The sequence below is a fragment of the Cervus canadensis genome, chromosome 2 (assembly GCF_019320065.1).
Source record: "Cervus canadensis isolate Bull #8, Minnesota chromosome 2, ASM1932006v1, whole genome shotgun sequence".
Taxonomy (NCBI): domain Eukaryota; kingdom Metazoa; phylum Chordata; class Mammalia; order Artiodactyla; family Cervidae; genus Cervus; species Cervus canadensis.
This window is the reverse complement of record NC_057387.1, coordinates 46,441,402-46,455,670: the sequence shown is the minus strand read 5'-3', so window position 1 is coordinate 46,455,670 and position 14,269 is coordinate 46,441,402. Positions and strand designations below refer to the sequence as shown.

The 14,269-nt window shown below is 44.3% G+C and overlaps 1 protein-coding gene across 1 annotated transcript in view; it reads right to left on the bottom strand.

Moving 5' to 3' along the window:
* CNN3 (calponin 3) overlaps positions 1 to 1,739 on the bottom strand; it is a 29,134-nt gene extending 27,395 nt beyond the window's left edge. The window contains exon 1 of the mRNA XM_043460594.1: positions 1,451 to 1,739. Coding sequence (XP_043316529.1) covers positions 1,451 to 1,507 — 57 coding nt within the window. The 5' untranslated portion in view covers positions 1,508 to 1,739. The remainder of the gene's footprint in view (positions 1 to 1,450) is intronic.
* Between the last annotated feature and the right edge of the window lie 12,530 nt (positions 1,740 to 14,269).

Below are 14,269 nucleotides of genomic sequence, written 5' to 3'. Positions count from 1 at the left end.
ATCTAAATTTCAATTTTAGATACACAAACTAAAATCAACTGCTTGCTTCAAAGATTGTTTAGAATTTAGTAACAACTGAATTAATAATATGATGTGGAGACTATATCAGGGATTGAGCAGAGCCACAATCCTCCCTTGGGGTGTGACAATGGTGCGCTTCATGGTCCCTAGGTAATTCCCTCCACACTTCCTACACGCCCAACGCTGGGATGTTACAGTTCTGACAATGCCGGTGAATTCTGCCAGAGGTAGGACGGTTTGGTGGCAATCCTGACATGCCTCGGCTCCCGGGAGGTTAATGGGAATTAAACCACAGCAGCCCTCCTTTGTGGCGCTTTGGCCAGAACAGCAGAAAGGAGACAATGAGCGTTCTGTGCGCAGTTCCGCGCGGATTGGCTGTTCTCTCCCCCCAGAAACCCCTGATGTCATGGGCTTGGAATGCAGGGAGGGAGGAAGGAAGGAGCGGGTTTGGGGAGGGGGACGCCTCTCATCTCCTTCCCAGACCGAAAGTCCCAAAGATAAACTCAACGCATTCTTATGCTGGGCAAAGTGGCAAAACAGAGCGTTACCAAAGCCCAATCACTCCAAACTACAGTCCACCTCGGCAAATACACCCTGAACAAAAGCAACGCACGAAGATTTCCTGGACACCGTTAAAGTCTAACGTACTACAAACTTCAGTGTTTTGGGTTTTTTAAGAAAAATAAAAAGCTCAAGTCTACAGCGGATATTCCCGAAGTGGCGCGCTCAGGCTTTGTCTCCTCTTGCTGCAAAAGCAGGCAATTGGCACCGGGATTCGAAAACCAGGAAGGGTTCTGGCCGGCTCCCGTCCTTCCGGTGGTCCTAAGGCCCTTGCGTGGGGCCGCTCAGCGGTCTCCCACCCGGCAAGAGGCGAGGAACAATGGGGACCCAGTTTGCCCACTTAGCCGCCTAACTTTACTCGCGGCTTTGAATTCCGCCCGGGGGTTAGAGTGGGTGAAGGTGCAGGGTCTGCCAGGGGCCCAGGCCGGAGTGGATGGCGGAGGCTGCTCGCTGGGTCCCCAGCCGCGCCGACGGGCCCCACCTAAGGGCGAATGACCAGGCCGGAGCGCCCCCTTCACGGAGGGGTGCGTCCTGCAGCCGCGGACCCGCTCCTGGAACCAAGGGACGGCGCTGAGGGATTCCAAGAGCCTGGGAACCCACCGCCCGTCGCTAGCCTCGGCCCGCGGCGCTGGAACAAAGCCAGCAGAGCGCCCGGGAGCCTACGCTTGCAGCCGGGGACAGGACGGGGACGCGCAGAAACTCTCGCGCACCCCCTTCCCCGCCCCGACATCTACTATTCGCGAAGCCCGCCAGCCAAGGCGCGCGGGGAGAAGCGCGGCCCCGGCCACCCGGGTCTCAGGGTCCCGGGGCGGCGCCCTGCATCCCACCTCTGGCCCCAGGGTCCCGCCCCACCCGAGCCCAGGCATACCTTGTTCTTGACCTCTGCCGAGAGCCCATAGGAAGGGCCCTTGTTGAAGTGGGTCATGATGATTCGGGGGCGGGAAGAGGCTGAGTTCGGGTCCGGGGGTTTCTTCCACTCGGTTTCCCCGCTCCTGGCCCCCAGGAGTGGCCTCACTACAAGATGCTCGGAGCTCGCTCTCCTGGGCGGCGCAGGAGTCGCCGGGACGCGGCGGCGGGACGCGGGCGGTGCCTCGGCTACTCGGTCGGACGAGGTCCCCCAGACGCTCCCGCTCGACTCCGGAGTCCCGCACGAACTGCCCCCCACCGCCTCCCCCGGACTTTCAGGGATTGGCCGACTAGCCCGACCAATGGAGGGCCGCCGCCTCCCGCGTCTCCGGAGATGGGGCGGCGCGGCCAATTGAAGGGCGGCGGGCGCCGCGCTCCCTCCCGGCGCGGGTCTCTGGCCCCGGTCCCCGCCCTCACGCCTTGCAGGGGCGAAGCGGCCCCTCCTCCAGGCCTGGCGGAGCCGGCAGCGCCGGCGGAGGCCTGCCCCGCAATGGGAGTCGCCCTGGCTCCCGGGGGCTTCGTAGCGGCCCGGAGTTCGCGTCAACTTCCAGGCATCCGCTTGCGGCCAGCAAAGGAGAGGGAAGCCCACCAGGGCTGACCCGTGGCTGATCCACCGCCTCCTTCTGCCTCCTCCCTGGCTAAAGACCCCGCGCGCGCAGGTGGCGGGCAGGACCCCTCCATTCGATGCGGGGAGCAGTCTTGGAGCCCCTGTGCCCAAGAAAGGGGGGGCCCCCTCCTCCGACACCTGCTGCTTCCTCCCTTACCCTGCAGCTTCCCACACCTGTTGGTCTGACCTCTCCACGGCTGCCGTCCTGAGAACAGTCAAGGCTTCGGGCCAAATTCGAGCTCACTCTGTGTGTGCTGTACGGAAAAAGTGGGGAATGTGCCATGGCAGAGCCTGGGCATTTTAAGTCATTTTCTGGATTCGCACCAACTCCTTTTTACAAGCATCTTTTATCCAGGGTTCAACTAATCCAAAAACCCAGGTGACTGTTCTGGTTTTTTTTTTTTTCCTTTCTAATCCGTAGGCTTCTTTGAGCCAGATCTTTTGTGTAGAGCTAAGTAAACTTGTATCCTTTAGGCCAGAAGGGCCTTCATCCTTTCATGGTCCCGCTTCCAACGCATCACTTTCTGTCCCTCAGATCTCAAGTAACTTGATAGAGAGGAGGAAGGGAACAGAACTTTCCTCACTCATCAGAGTGCCTGGCACTGTTCTAGACACTTCCCAAACACGTTCTCATTTACTCCCCTCAAACAACCCGTAGGTAGACATCATATCCATTTTAGGGGTGAGAAAACCAAAACTCAGAGATGGAAGTAGACTGACCCAGGTCTGCCGGCCTCTGAAACGTTGCCTCTTGCCCCAGCTTTCTCGTGCACACGTAGGGCATGTTTCTATCCCTGAGAGGCCGGTGTAAGAGTTCTGTTTACCAAACACCAGCTACTGTGCCAGAACGGATCATGGAACCAGGTGTGGCAAACTGCTTGAGAGGAGGAGTCAAACTTTCCCGCAGTTGAGCCTGCTTGGAACAGAAATGAACAGGGCAACTTCGAAAGAAAATGCACAAAAGTGCTACTAGCTTTACAAGCGCTTTTGAGTGATGTGGTGGCGGGAGGGTAGAAGGTGGAGGCAACTAGTAGGGAGGAAAGTGTATGATTTGCATGTGATTTGCTAATTTAGTCAGGAGGTAGGAATGATAATTAGGTCAGTCGTCCCACACAGAAATGACACGATTGACCCAGGATTAGTGAGGCCAGCAATTTAGGCTGCTTTTCCAGTAAGTGTCATAGTGGCTGAGTGTCATGGACAAGACACCACCCACTTTTCTTCTTTGGGGTTAAAGAGTGAGAAATGGCGGCCAAATTTGAGGTACAAGTCACAGTTCTATCACATGATGTTCCTGCTGTGATGAAGGCTTGTCTCACGACAGTAAGATGGAGAACACATGATGTAAGCTTGTCTCACTACAGTAAGATGGAGAACATAGAGTCAAAATCACTTTCATCTACTTCAAGGTCATTCCTTGTATCATAGAATATACAAGAATCATATTCAGTTTCATCATGGAAACAAAGACAAAAATGTGACCTTTTTGTAATGGGGGTTATTGTTTAATGGGTACAAAGGCTAGCTTGGAATGATGAATTCTGGAAATGGATAGTGGCAATAGTCATAAAACAATGAAAATGTAATTAATGCCACTATATACGTTTAAATGGGTCTTTTTTAATCTCTCCCTTTCTCCTCCTTGCTACCCAACCTCATCAAACAACCACAGATACATTTTCTGTCTCTGCATGTCAGTTTGTGTTTCCTAGAATTTTATATAAATGAGACTATACAATGTTTCCATTTCAAATGGCTTCTTTCACTCAGCAAAATCATTTTGAGATTTGTTAACATTGTAGCATATATCAGTAGTTCATCCTAGTTTTATTACTGAGTAGCATTCCATTGTAAGGTTATACCACAGTATGCTGTGCTGGGCTAGGTCACTCAGTCATGTTGGGCTCCTGTGACCCCATGGACTGCAGCCCACCAGGCTCCTCTGTCCATGGGGATTCTCCAGGCAAGAATACTGGAATGGGTTGCCATGCCTTCCTCCAGGGGATCTTCCCAACCCAGGGATCCAACCCAGGTCTCCCCCATTGTGTGTGTGTGTGTGTGTGTGTGTGTGTGTGTATGTACATATATATATCTCCATCCTCTTGTTGATGAACATTTATGTTGTTTCCAGTTTTTAGCTATTGCAAATAAAGCTAGATGAAAATTCATGTACAAGTCTTTTTATGGACATATGCTATCATCTTTTTTTTTTTTTTTTTTGATAAATACCTATGAATGGAATGACTGGATCATGAGAAAGGCATAGGTTTCACTTTTCAAGAAATTGCCAGTCTTTTCCAAAATAATTGTACCACTTTATATTCCCCCCAGAAGTGTACAAGAATTCCAGCTTCTCTGCATCTTCACCAACACTTGTTATGGTCAATATTTTTAAGTTTAGCAATTCTAATAGATGTAAGGTGATATCTCATTGTGGTTTAAATTTTAATTTCCCAAATAAGTAATGATACTAGGTGTCTTTTCTTGTGCTTATTTTTGTCATGAGTATATATTTTTCATGAAGAATTTTTTCAATCTTTCCCCCATTTTATGTGTTTTCCTATTATAGTAGACATCTTTAACTTATCATTGCCAGAATAGATTTAGAAAATCCTGACCAAAGTCTAACAATAGAATGTGTCAGCAAATGCTAGAAAGTAAAATTTCACATTACAAAATAACTACCAGGTGTGGCCCAACAATCTCAATTATTTTAACTGGAGCTGCCTTAATATGCAGAATTGAAATAAATGCTCTTAAAGAGGTCAATACTACCTTTCTAAATTCCCATTAATTAAAAGAAGTTGGTGGGGAGCTGTAAGAAAGTGTTCTTTCACAGATACAAATCTATGGGTCACATTTGTCACATACCTTCCCACCTGGACAATAGCAAAAAATGTTTGGGAGAATACACCCTGTAAATACACAATGCAGGAGAATTACAAAGAAGCAAGAGGCATCAGTTTATCCTAGACTCAGAGGAGGCTAAGCAACTTTTAAGCATCTACTACGTGCTAAGCAATACTAGAGGTGCATCATGGGCAGCAAGGTCATATAATTTTATCACCCGAATAGGAATACTTCCGAGAGTGAAAAGGGGTATTGCTAATATTGTTTGTCTCAGGCAGTTCTGATAAGTCTCCTTGATAATGTTCTTTTCTACGATCCAAAATATCCCTGTTAGGCTTCCCTGGTGGCTCGGTGGTAAAGAATCTGCCTGTCCGTGCAGGAGACACAGGTCTGATCCCTGGTCCAGGAAGATCCCACATGCCTTGGAGCAATTAAGCCTATGCTGCACAGCTACTGAGGCTGAGCTCTAGAGCCCAGGAGCACAGTTACTGAACCTCGTGTAGCCGTGAGCCCTTGCTCCACAACAGGAGAGGCCCCCACGATGAGCAGCCCGTGCACTGTGACTGGAGAGGAGCCCCTGCTTGCCACAACTAGAGGAAAGCCCATGCAGCAACAAAGACCCAGCACAGTCAGTAATAACCACGTGGGTGTGAAAGTCGCTTAGTTGTGTCCAACTCTTTGTGACCCCAGGGACTACACAGTCCATGGAATTCTCCAGGCCAGAATACTGGAGTGGGTACCCTTTCCCTTCTCCAGGGGATCTTCCCAACCCAGGGATCAAACCCAGGTCTCCCACGTTGCAGGCGGATTCCTTCATCAGCTGAGCCAGAAGGGAAGCCCAATAATAACAATGATAAATAATAAGTATGCCTGTTTCAGTCAGTTCAGTTCAGTTCAGTTCAGTTGCTCAGTCATGTCTGACTCTTTGTGACCCCATGGATGGCAGCACACCAGGCCTCCCTGTCCATCACCAACTCCCAGAGTTTACTCAAACTCACTTTCATTGAGTCGGTGATGCCATCCAACTATCTCATCCTCTGTCATCCCCTTCTCCTCCCACCTTCAATCTTTCCCAGCATCAGGGTCTTTTCAAATGAGTCAGCTCTTTGCATCAGGTGGCCAAAGTATTGGAGTTTCAGCTTCAGCACCAGTCCTTCCAATGAATATTCAGGACTGATTTCCTTCAGGATGGACTGGTTGGATCTCCTAGCTATCCAAGGGACTCTCGAGTCTTCTCCAACACCACAGTTCAAAAGCATCAATTCTTTGGTGCTCAGGTTTCTTTATAGTCCAACTCTCACATCCATACATGACTACTGGAAAAACCATAGCCTTAACTAGATGGACTTTTGTTGGCAAAGTAATGTCTCTGCTTTTTAATATGTTGTCTAGGTTGGTCATAACTTTTCTTCCAGGGAGTAAGCATCTTTTTATTTCATGGCTGCAGTTACCATCTACAGTGATTTTGGAGCCCCCCACCAAAAATAAAGTCTGCCACTGTTTCCACTGTTTCTCCATCTATTTGCCATTTAGTGATGGGACTGGATGCCATGATCTTTGTTTTCTGAATGTTGAGCTTTAAGCCAACTTTTTCACTCTCCTCTTTCACTTTCATCAAGAGGCTCTTTAGTTCTTCACTTTCTGCCATAAGGGTACTGTCATCTGCATATCTGAGGTTATTGATATTTCTCCTGGCAATCCTGATCCCAGCCTGTGCTTCCTCCAGCCCAGGGTTTCTCATGATGTACTCTGTATATAAGTTAAATAAGCACAGTGACAATATACAGCCTTGATGTATTCCTTTTCCTATTTGGAACCAGTCCATTGTTCCATGTCCAGTTCTAACTGTTGCTTCCTGACCTGCATACAGATTTCAATAATTAAAATGATCACTTCATTTAATGGCATCACTCACAACAACCCTGAGATGGTAAATATTATTTATTCCTATTTTGCAATCAGAAACTAAGATTCAGAAAGGATACACAACTTGGCCAAAGCCAGGTGGTTAATGGAGAGCAAAATTAGGATTTGAAACCAGGCTTGCTTTAGCATGATTTCTCAAAAACCAATTTCCCAGATCCCTCAAGAATCTAAAATTTCTTTGACAAGGCACATCTGCTCTTCTTTTTTTTTTTATTTTTGGCTTCATCTCATCCGTCTGTGGAGTACCCACCACTCACTTCATGTGATATGTTAGTCTCTCAATCACAGACGCATTCACTTGGCTGACACGTCAAAGGGTTTACCCTATGCCCTGAGGAAATTATTGGGTCCAAGGAGTCTTATGTTTCAAGCAGGGCCCACCATTGTTCTTTTTGGTCAACAGACATAGAATCTGAATATTTTGCTTACAGCAGATAGAACACTAACTCAAAGTGATACAGACAAAAAAATGGATTCATGTGACAGAAAGGGTTGAAATAGGTCGAGCTTGATGCATGACTGACTCAGAGACTCAATCAAAGGGTATCACAAGCCAGTATATCTCCATATACCTCTTCTCTTCCATTGTCCCTTCCCTTTTGGTGCCAGGCTTACCACCAGAAGGTCCAGGCTTACATCCTAACCTCTCAGCAGGCACACACACACACACACAAGAGGTAATAGAAAAATGAACCATTTCTCAACAGTTCCAACAAAAGTCCCAGAACTGAGTCTCAACTCAGTTCTGCTTTGGGTCACCTACTCCTCTGTACAGCAATCTCTTTAGCCACAGGGAGAAAAGCTCTGATTGGCAGGTCTGGGCCTCATATGGAATGGGAGGTAAGTAGGCAGCTCCCCAATCACCACAGGATTCTTTTTCTCAAAGAGGGTCCTTAAACTTTATTTGCCTCAGGCAAAAAGTCTGAAGATAACCTGTAAGGAAGTCATCCAGAATACCCACCTCCTCCTTTCTCTTATCATCAGTGCGGCACCAAGATCTTGTCAATGGCTTACCTGCATTCCCTTCTCTTCATTTCCAATAGCCTGGAGTTAAGGTTCTTATCAAGTCTTGTCCGGGAATGACATCCTGCCCCCAGGCTTCCTCTCCAAAACTGATGCCTTTCAGCATGGATTGCCTCAAAAAAAAAAAAAAAAAAAAAGTATTACTTTTTAAAAAGAGTATTACTGGGAATTCCCCGGTGGTCCACTGGTTAGGACTCCTTGCTCTCACTGCCAAGGGCCCCGGTTCAGTCCTGGTTGGGGAACTAGGCGATGCGTCATGGTGGAAAAGAATAATAATAGACTATTACTATATGATCCTGGAGAAGGGAATGGCAACAACCCACTCCAGTTTTCTTGCCTGGAAAATTCCAAGGAGAGAGAAACCTGGCAGGCTACAGTTCACAATGTTGCAAAGAGTCGGACACAACTGAGTGACTAACACACACACACACAAACACACACTCACTATATGATCCAAATTTCACTTCCATGTGTATACACAAAAGGCGTGAAAGCAGGATCTTGAAAAGATTTGTACACCCATGTCCACAGGAGCATTATTTGAAATAGTCAAAGGTGAAAACAACCCAAGGGGCTATCAATGGATGAATGGAAAAGCAAAATATGGAATGTACATACAATAGAATATCACTCAGCTTTAAGAAAAAAAAGGAAATTCTGACACATGCTACAACATGGACAACCCCTGAGAACATTATGCTAAACGAAATAAGCCAGTCCCCAAAGGAAAAATACTGTAGGATTCCACTTATATCATATACCTAGAATAGTCAAAATCATAGAGATAGAAAGCAGGCTGGTGGTTGCCAGGGGCTGGGGAGGGAGAAATGAGTTCTTATATAATGGGTACAGAGTTTCAGGTTTACAAGATGAAAATTCTGTGGACGAATGGTGTGGTGATTGTGGCACAACAATGTGAATATACTTCAGGCTACTGAATGGTGCACTTAAAAATGGACAAAATGTATGTTGTAGTTCACTACAATTAAAAAACCATGATGCCTCAATCACTTTTCTAAATATACTATGATCATGACACCCACCCTACTTAAAAGTCTCGGGGCTTTTCATTTGGCCACAGGGCCAAGCCCAAGCTCTCCCACTCACAAGGCTTTTTCATAATGAGGATATCAAGAAATCATGTATGCCAAGTGCTTAGTGATGCGGCAATGCCTGGCACAGAGCATTCACTCGATAATTGGGTGTTATTACCGTCATCAACACCACCACACTATTATCTGGCTTCTCCATACTTTTCTGGCCTGAGTAGTCCATGCTGTTTCACAATTAGGTGCCTCTACATAACCTGTTTTTTTCTGCTTCTGTTCTTTCACATTTATCCTTCAAAATCCAACTCAAACATTGCCTTTCCCCCAGAAGCCTTCCTTGTATCACACACCTCCAGTAGATTTATCTATTCCCTTCCCCGTGTGTCCTTTCTAAATATTTTGTGAATACTCCTATTATTGCTCCTGACACAGTGTATTTAATTTACATGTTTACATGCCAATCATCTTCCTAGATTCTGAGTAGATTTAGGACAGAAAACTATATTGTTGATTGCCTCATTCCTCAGCATCTTATATATAGTTGACGGTCAAGATGCTTACTCAATGGGAAACTATGACAATGGGAAACTTTCTTACAAATCTTATCCCATTTAACCCTTACACCAAGAATTTTAGGAGTATACTACCGTCCTCAGGTTTTTTTATTCTGATGGAAGAAGCAGAGGCTCAGAGAGGTTAATAACTTGTTCAAGGTGGCACAACAGTGATATTACCAGAATTTAGGTTTTTTTTCTGCTTCTGAACCACATGGTTTTCTTACTGCACTATACTGCATCATTATAATTCATAGTCTCCTCAGGGAGGAAATGTGATGAAAGCAGGAAAGTGAAAGCTAAACTCTGAGATTGCTCAGATTTGGTGAGAGGAGGGAAAAAAAACAGGAGAGAGACAGAGAGATGGAACAGTGTAACAACAAAGAAGTGCAAAAAAAAAAAAAAAAAATCACTGAAAGGAACCCAGAAAAAAAGGTAGAAGAGTATTTTAAGAGCAAAGGTGAGTAACTATAAGACCAAAAAAAAAAAAAAAAAACCTTTTTTTCACTATGGTCCTTCTTGATGGAAGGCCCCAAGAGCACAGTAGAAATCAAGTTACTGGGGCTTCCCTGGTGGCCCAGTGGTTAAGAATCTGCCTTGCAATGCAGAAGACACCAGTTCGATCCCTGGTCTGGTAAGATCCCACATGCCGTGAGACAACTCAGCCCGTGCTCCACAACTACTGAGCCCGAGCCATGGAGCCCACAGACGGCAACTACTTAGCCCATGTGCCACAGCTCCTGGAGCCTGCATGCCCTAGGGCCTGTGTCCACAACAAGAGAAGCTACTGCAACCAGAAGCAGGCACATGGCAGCTAGAGAGTAGCCACCCACTCACCACAACTAGAGAAAGCCCTCGCACAGCAACGAAGACCCAGCACAACCAAAATACAATAAAACAACCAAAACTATTAAAAAAAAAAAAGAAATCAAATTACTGGTAAGAAAAAGAAGGGTCAGTGAAGAAATGGAGGCAGCAGGAATGGGAAAACCCATCTCTAGTGGGAAGAAGCAAAGAAGTTCAGTGGTTCTTAATAAAAAGGCAGGTGGGCTGAGAGAAGCAGGTGTACAATGGAAGGTGCTGGGAGAGCTGGACAGATGGCTGGCTGTTCGTGGAGCCAGAAGACCCAGCAGGAGCTGAGAGAATAAAGTGCTTCTTCTGGACTTCTAGGAGGGAGGGCTTCCCCCTCCTCCCCACACCCCACCTGCTGCCTCAGTTTCCCTTTCTCTTTATCTCTCCTCCCTCCCTTCATTCCCACATTGATTCACTCCTCATTCATTCTCTTCCTGTGTCTTCTCTGCTCTTCTCCCTCCTTTTACTTTTATTCTTGCCTTATTCCTACCTGAAGCCACGGGTAATATCTAGTCATTTTATATATTGTCATTCAAGATGACAGAAATTGTTGACTGTTGAAGCTTGGTGTTCAAAATCAAACCAGTCCTTCACCAGCTGCCAGAACTTGGCAGTCTGGGGAAGAATTTAGGAAGAGGGGTGAGATCCCAATCAGGGATTCATAATCTTCAAAAAATTGTTATGCAAGGGTGAGTGTATGTGTGTGTGTGTGTGTAACACTTTTCTTGAAGAGGATCCTACTGCTTCCCTTGATTGTCAAAGAGAAAGAGGGTCATAAAGGTTCTCATTGCATCATACAGTTGCCTCATTTTAGCTTCTTTATAGTAGTTGTGTTCTTGATTTTGAAGAGGATATGTTTAAAAACTTCTGTTGTAAGAAGTAGTGTTAACTTCAAGAAATCAAGAATCTCAGTTAGGCAACCATTTTGAAATGCAAAATGACTCACATTCCAATCTTTGTTGCTTGTCAGAAAGTTTAGATAATTTAAGATGGTATCAAAATACTAATGCTGTTTAATTCCTTTGTAAACTTGTTTACTCAGGAATGCAAAGGCCAGAGTTCCTTATTGAAATGCAATTCCTTTCTTCTCTTTGAGCCAGCAGGAATCATTTTCTCAATGGTCTAAATTTCAGCACAAAGCACTATTCTAATAAAGGAGAATATTTTCACAGAAAGTTGCCTAGCACCTGTTTCTTAAAATAAATATGTTTACTGTTGGAAAATAGGCGTTTTGTTCAACAATATTAAAAACATTAATATAGTCAGCTAAACTAACTGGGTTTTTATTTGTTAATTTTTGTTGGAATATAGTTGCTTTACAATGTTGAGTTTCTGCTGTACACCAAAGTGAATCAGCTATGTATATAAATATATCCTCTCTTTTTTGGATTTCCTTCCCATTTAGGTCACTGCAGAGCACTGAAGATAGTTCCCTCTGCTATACCCTAGGTTCTCATTACTTATCTACTTTATATATAGTATGTGGGGTCACAAAGTGTCGGACATGACTGTTCAACTGAGCGCGCACACACACACACCCACACAGTGTATATACATCAATCCCAACCTCCCAATTCATCCTGCCCTCTCATCCTCTTTGATATCCATACATTTCTCTAGGTCTGTGCTCTATTTCCCCTTTGCAAATAAGTTCATCTGTATTATTTTTCTAGATTAACTGGATTTCTCTTTTACTTCTCAGTAGATTATAAACTCCAGGAGGGCAGGAACCAATCTGTTCAACATTGTTATCTCCCACACTTTATACACAGTAGCCATTCAATAAATACCTAATGAAAAAATGAAAAACAGCAAGCTAATAACAGGATGTATTTTACAGAAATCATTTTTTAAAACTTATTTATTTTTAAATTTAGAAATCATTTTTGAAGGCATGTCATTTGATCAGCCTTTCCCTCATTCCATTTATTATTTGTTGCGGGCTCTTCTAGCCTCGGGAAACAAAATGGTAAATGAGACAGTTAAGATTCTTCTTTTTATTTCTTTATTTGGCCATGCCATGCACATGTGGGATCTTAGTTCTCCAATCAGGGATGGAACCCATGCCCCCTACACTGGAAGCGCAAGTCTTAACCACTGGACCGCCAGGGAAGTTGCAATGGGAAAAGAATTTGGAAAAGAATAGAGTAAAAATAAAATTTTTAAAAATTTATAAAGTAAAAACCACCCTGAAACCTGTTTTAAAAAAAAAAATCCTTCTTGGGGACTTCCCTGCCAGTCTAATGGTTTAGACTCTGTGATTCCACTGCACAGGGCATGGCTTTGATTCCTAGTCAGGGAACTAAGATCCCACATGCCTTGCAGAAAGGAAAAAAAAAAAAAAATTCTTTTTAGGAGCTTACTTAAGCAAATACAACAGGGGAGATAATTTCCTGTAGTCATGAAGACAGTGTATCAGTATTCTGCTGGAGAGTCTGTGTGCAGCTTCAGAGAGGGTAGCCAGGGAGGAATGATGTTTAAGTGGAGACAAAGGCCAGAAGATTCAAGATACAGAGAGAACTGGCTGGAGGTCTTGAGTAAGATGGAGAAGGATGATGTGGGAGAGGTAGGCAGAGGCCAGATCAGGAAGGTATTGAAGGCTGTGAGGAGTTTGGCCTCAAAAAAGTAGCAATGGTGATCTGAGGTCCTGAAAAATTCTTTCGTACTTATTTTCTGAAAAATAAGTGAAGTTTTGAGATGACTTAAAAATAGAAATTCTTGAGTGAGTTATCTGATATGTTATTAAGTAGGTGGACCCATTTTCTAGTCATTCTGGATAAATGAGCCCCTATTATATTATAATGCTTGTTCAAATAAAATTCTTATTACTTAGGGGAGGAATGTGGTCACCATAACAGGAAAACATTTTTCCACTCTTTTTTGTATGTTTAGAATTGGCCACTCTATTAGTTTCCATTTCTTTCTCCAATTTTGCATTTTAAAATGCTTGGATCCTGATCACAGATCTTAAAAATATTTTGACCTCACCCAGTCTTTTTTTTTTCCAAAAAGTTTTCAAAGCAACTGCATTGTAAAGTGATGCAAGGACTCTTTACTTTCAGCTTGAAGCAGGTATAGGTATGAGTTATAGGCAATGCAGTCATACCTCAAAGATATTATGAGTTCAGTTCCAGATCACTGCTATAAAGCAAATGTTGCAATAAAGCAAGTCACACAACTTTTTTGGTTTCCCAGTGCACATAAAGGTTATGTTTATACTACACTGTAGTCTATGAAGTGTGCACTAGCAGTATATCTAAAAACACAGTGCACATACATTACTTTAAAAAATACTTTATTTCTGAGAAAAGCTGACCAACATCTGAGCCTTTAGTGAATCATAATCTTTTGCTGGTGGAGGGTCTTGCTTTGATGTCTATGGCTGCATACTGATCAAGGTGGTGACTGCTGAAAGTTGGGGTGGCTTTGGCAATTTCTCAAAATAAAACAATGAAATCTGCCACACAGATTGACTCTTCCTTTCATGAACAGTTTCTCTGTAGCATGCAAAGCTGCCTGACAGCATTTTACCCACAGGAAAACTTTTCAAATTGAGGTCAATTCTCTCAAACTCTGCTGCTGTTTTTTCAACTCAGTTTATGTGATTTTTGAAATCTTTTGCTTTCATTTCAACATTCTTCACAGCATCTTAACCAGAAGTAGATTCCATCTCAAGAAATTAATTTCTTTGCTCCTCCTTAAGAAAGCAACTCCTTATCCATTCAGGTTTTATCTTGAGATTATGTAACTTTAGTCACATCTTCAGGCTCTGCTCCTAGTTCTCTTGCTATTTCCACCACAACTGCAATTACTTCCTTGATTGACATTTTGAACCCCTCAAAGTCATCAATGAGGGTTGAAATCAACCTCTTCCAAAACCTGGTAATTGTCGATTTTTTAATCTTTTCCTATGAATCACA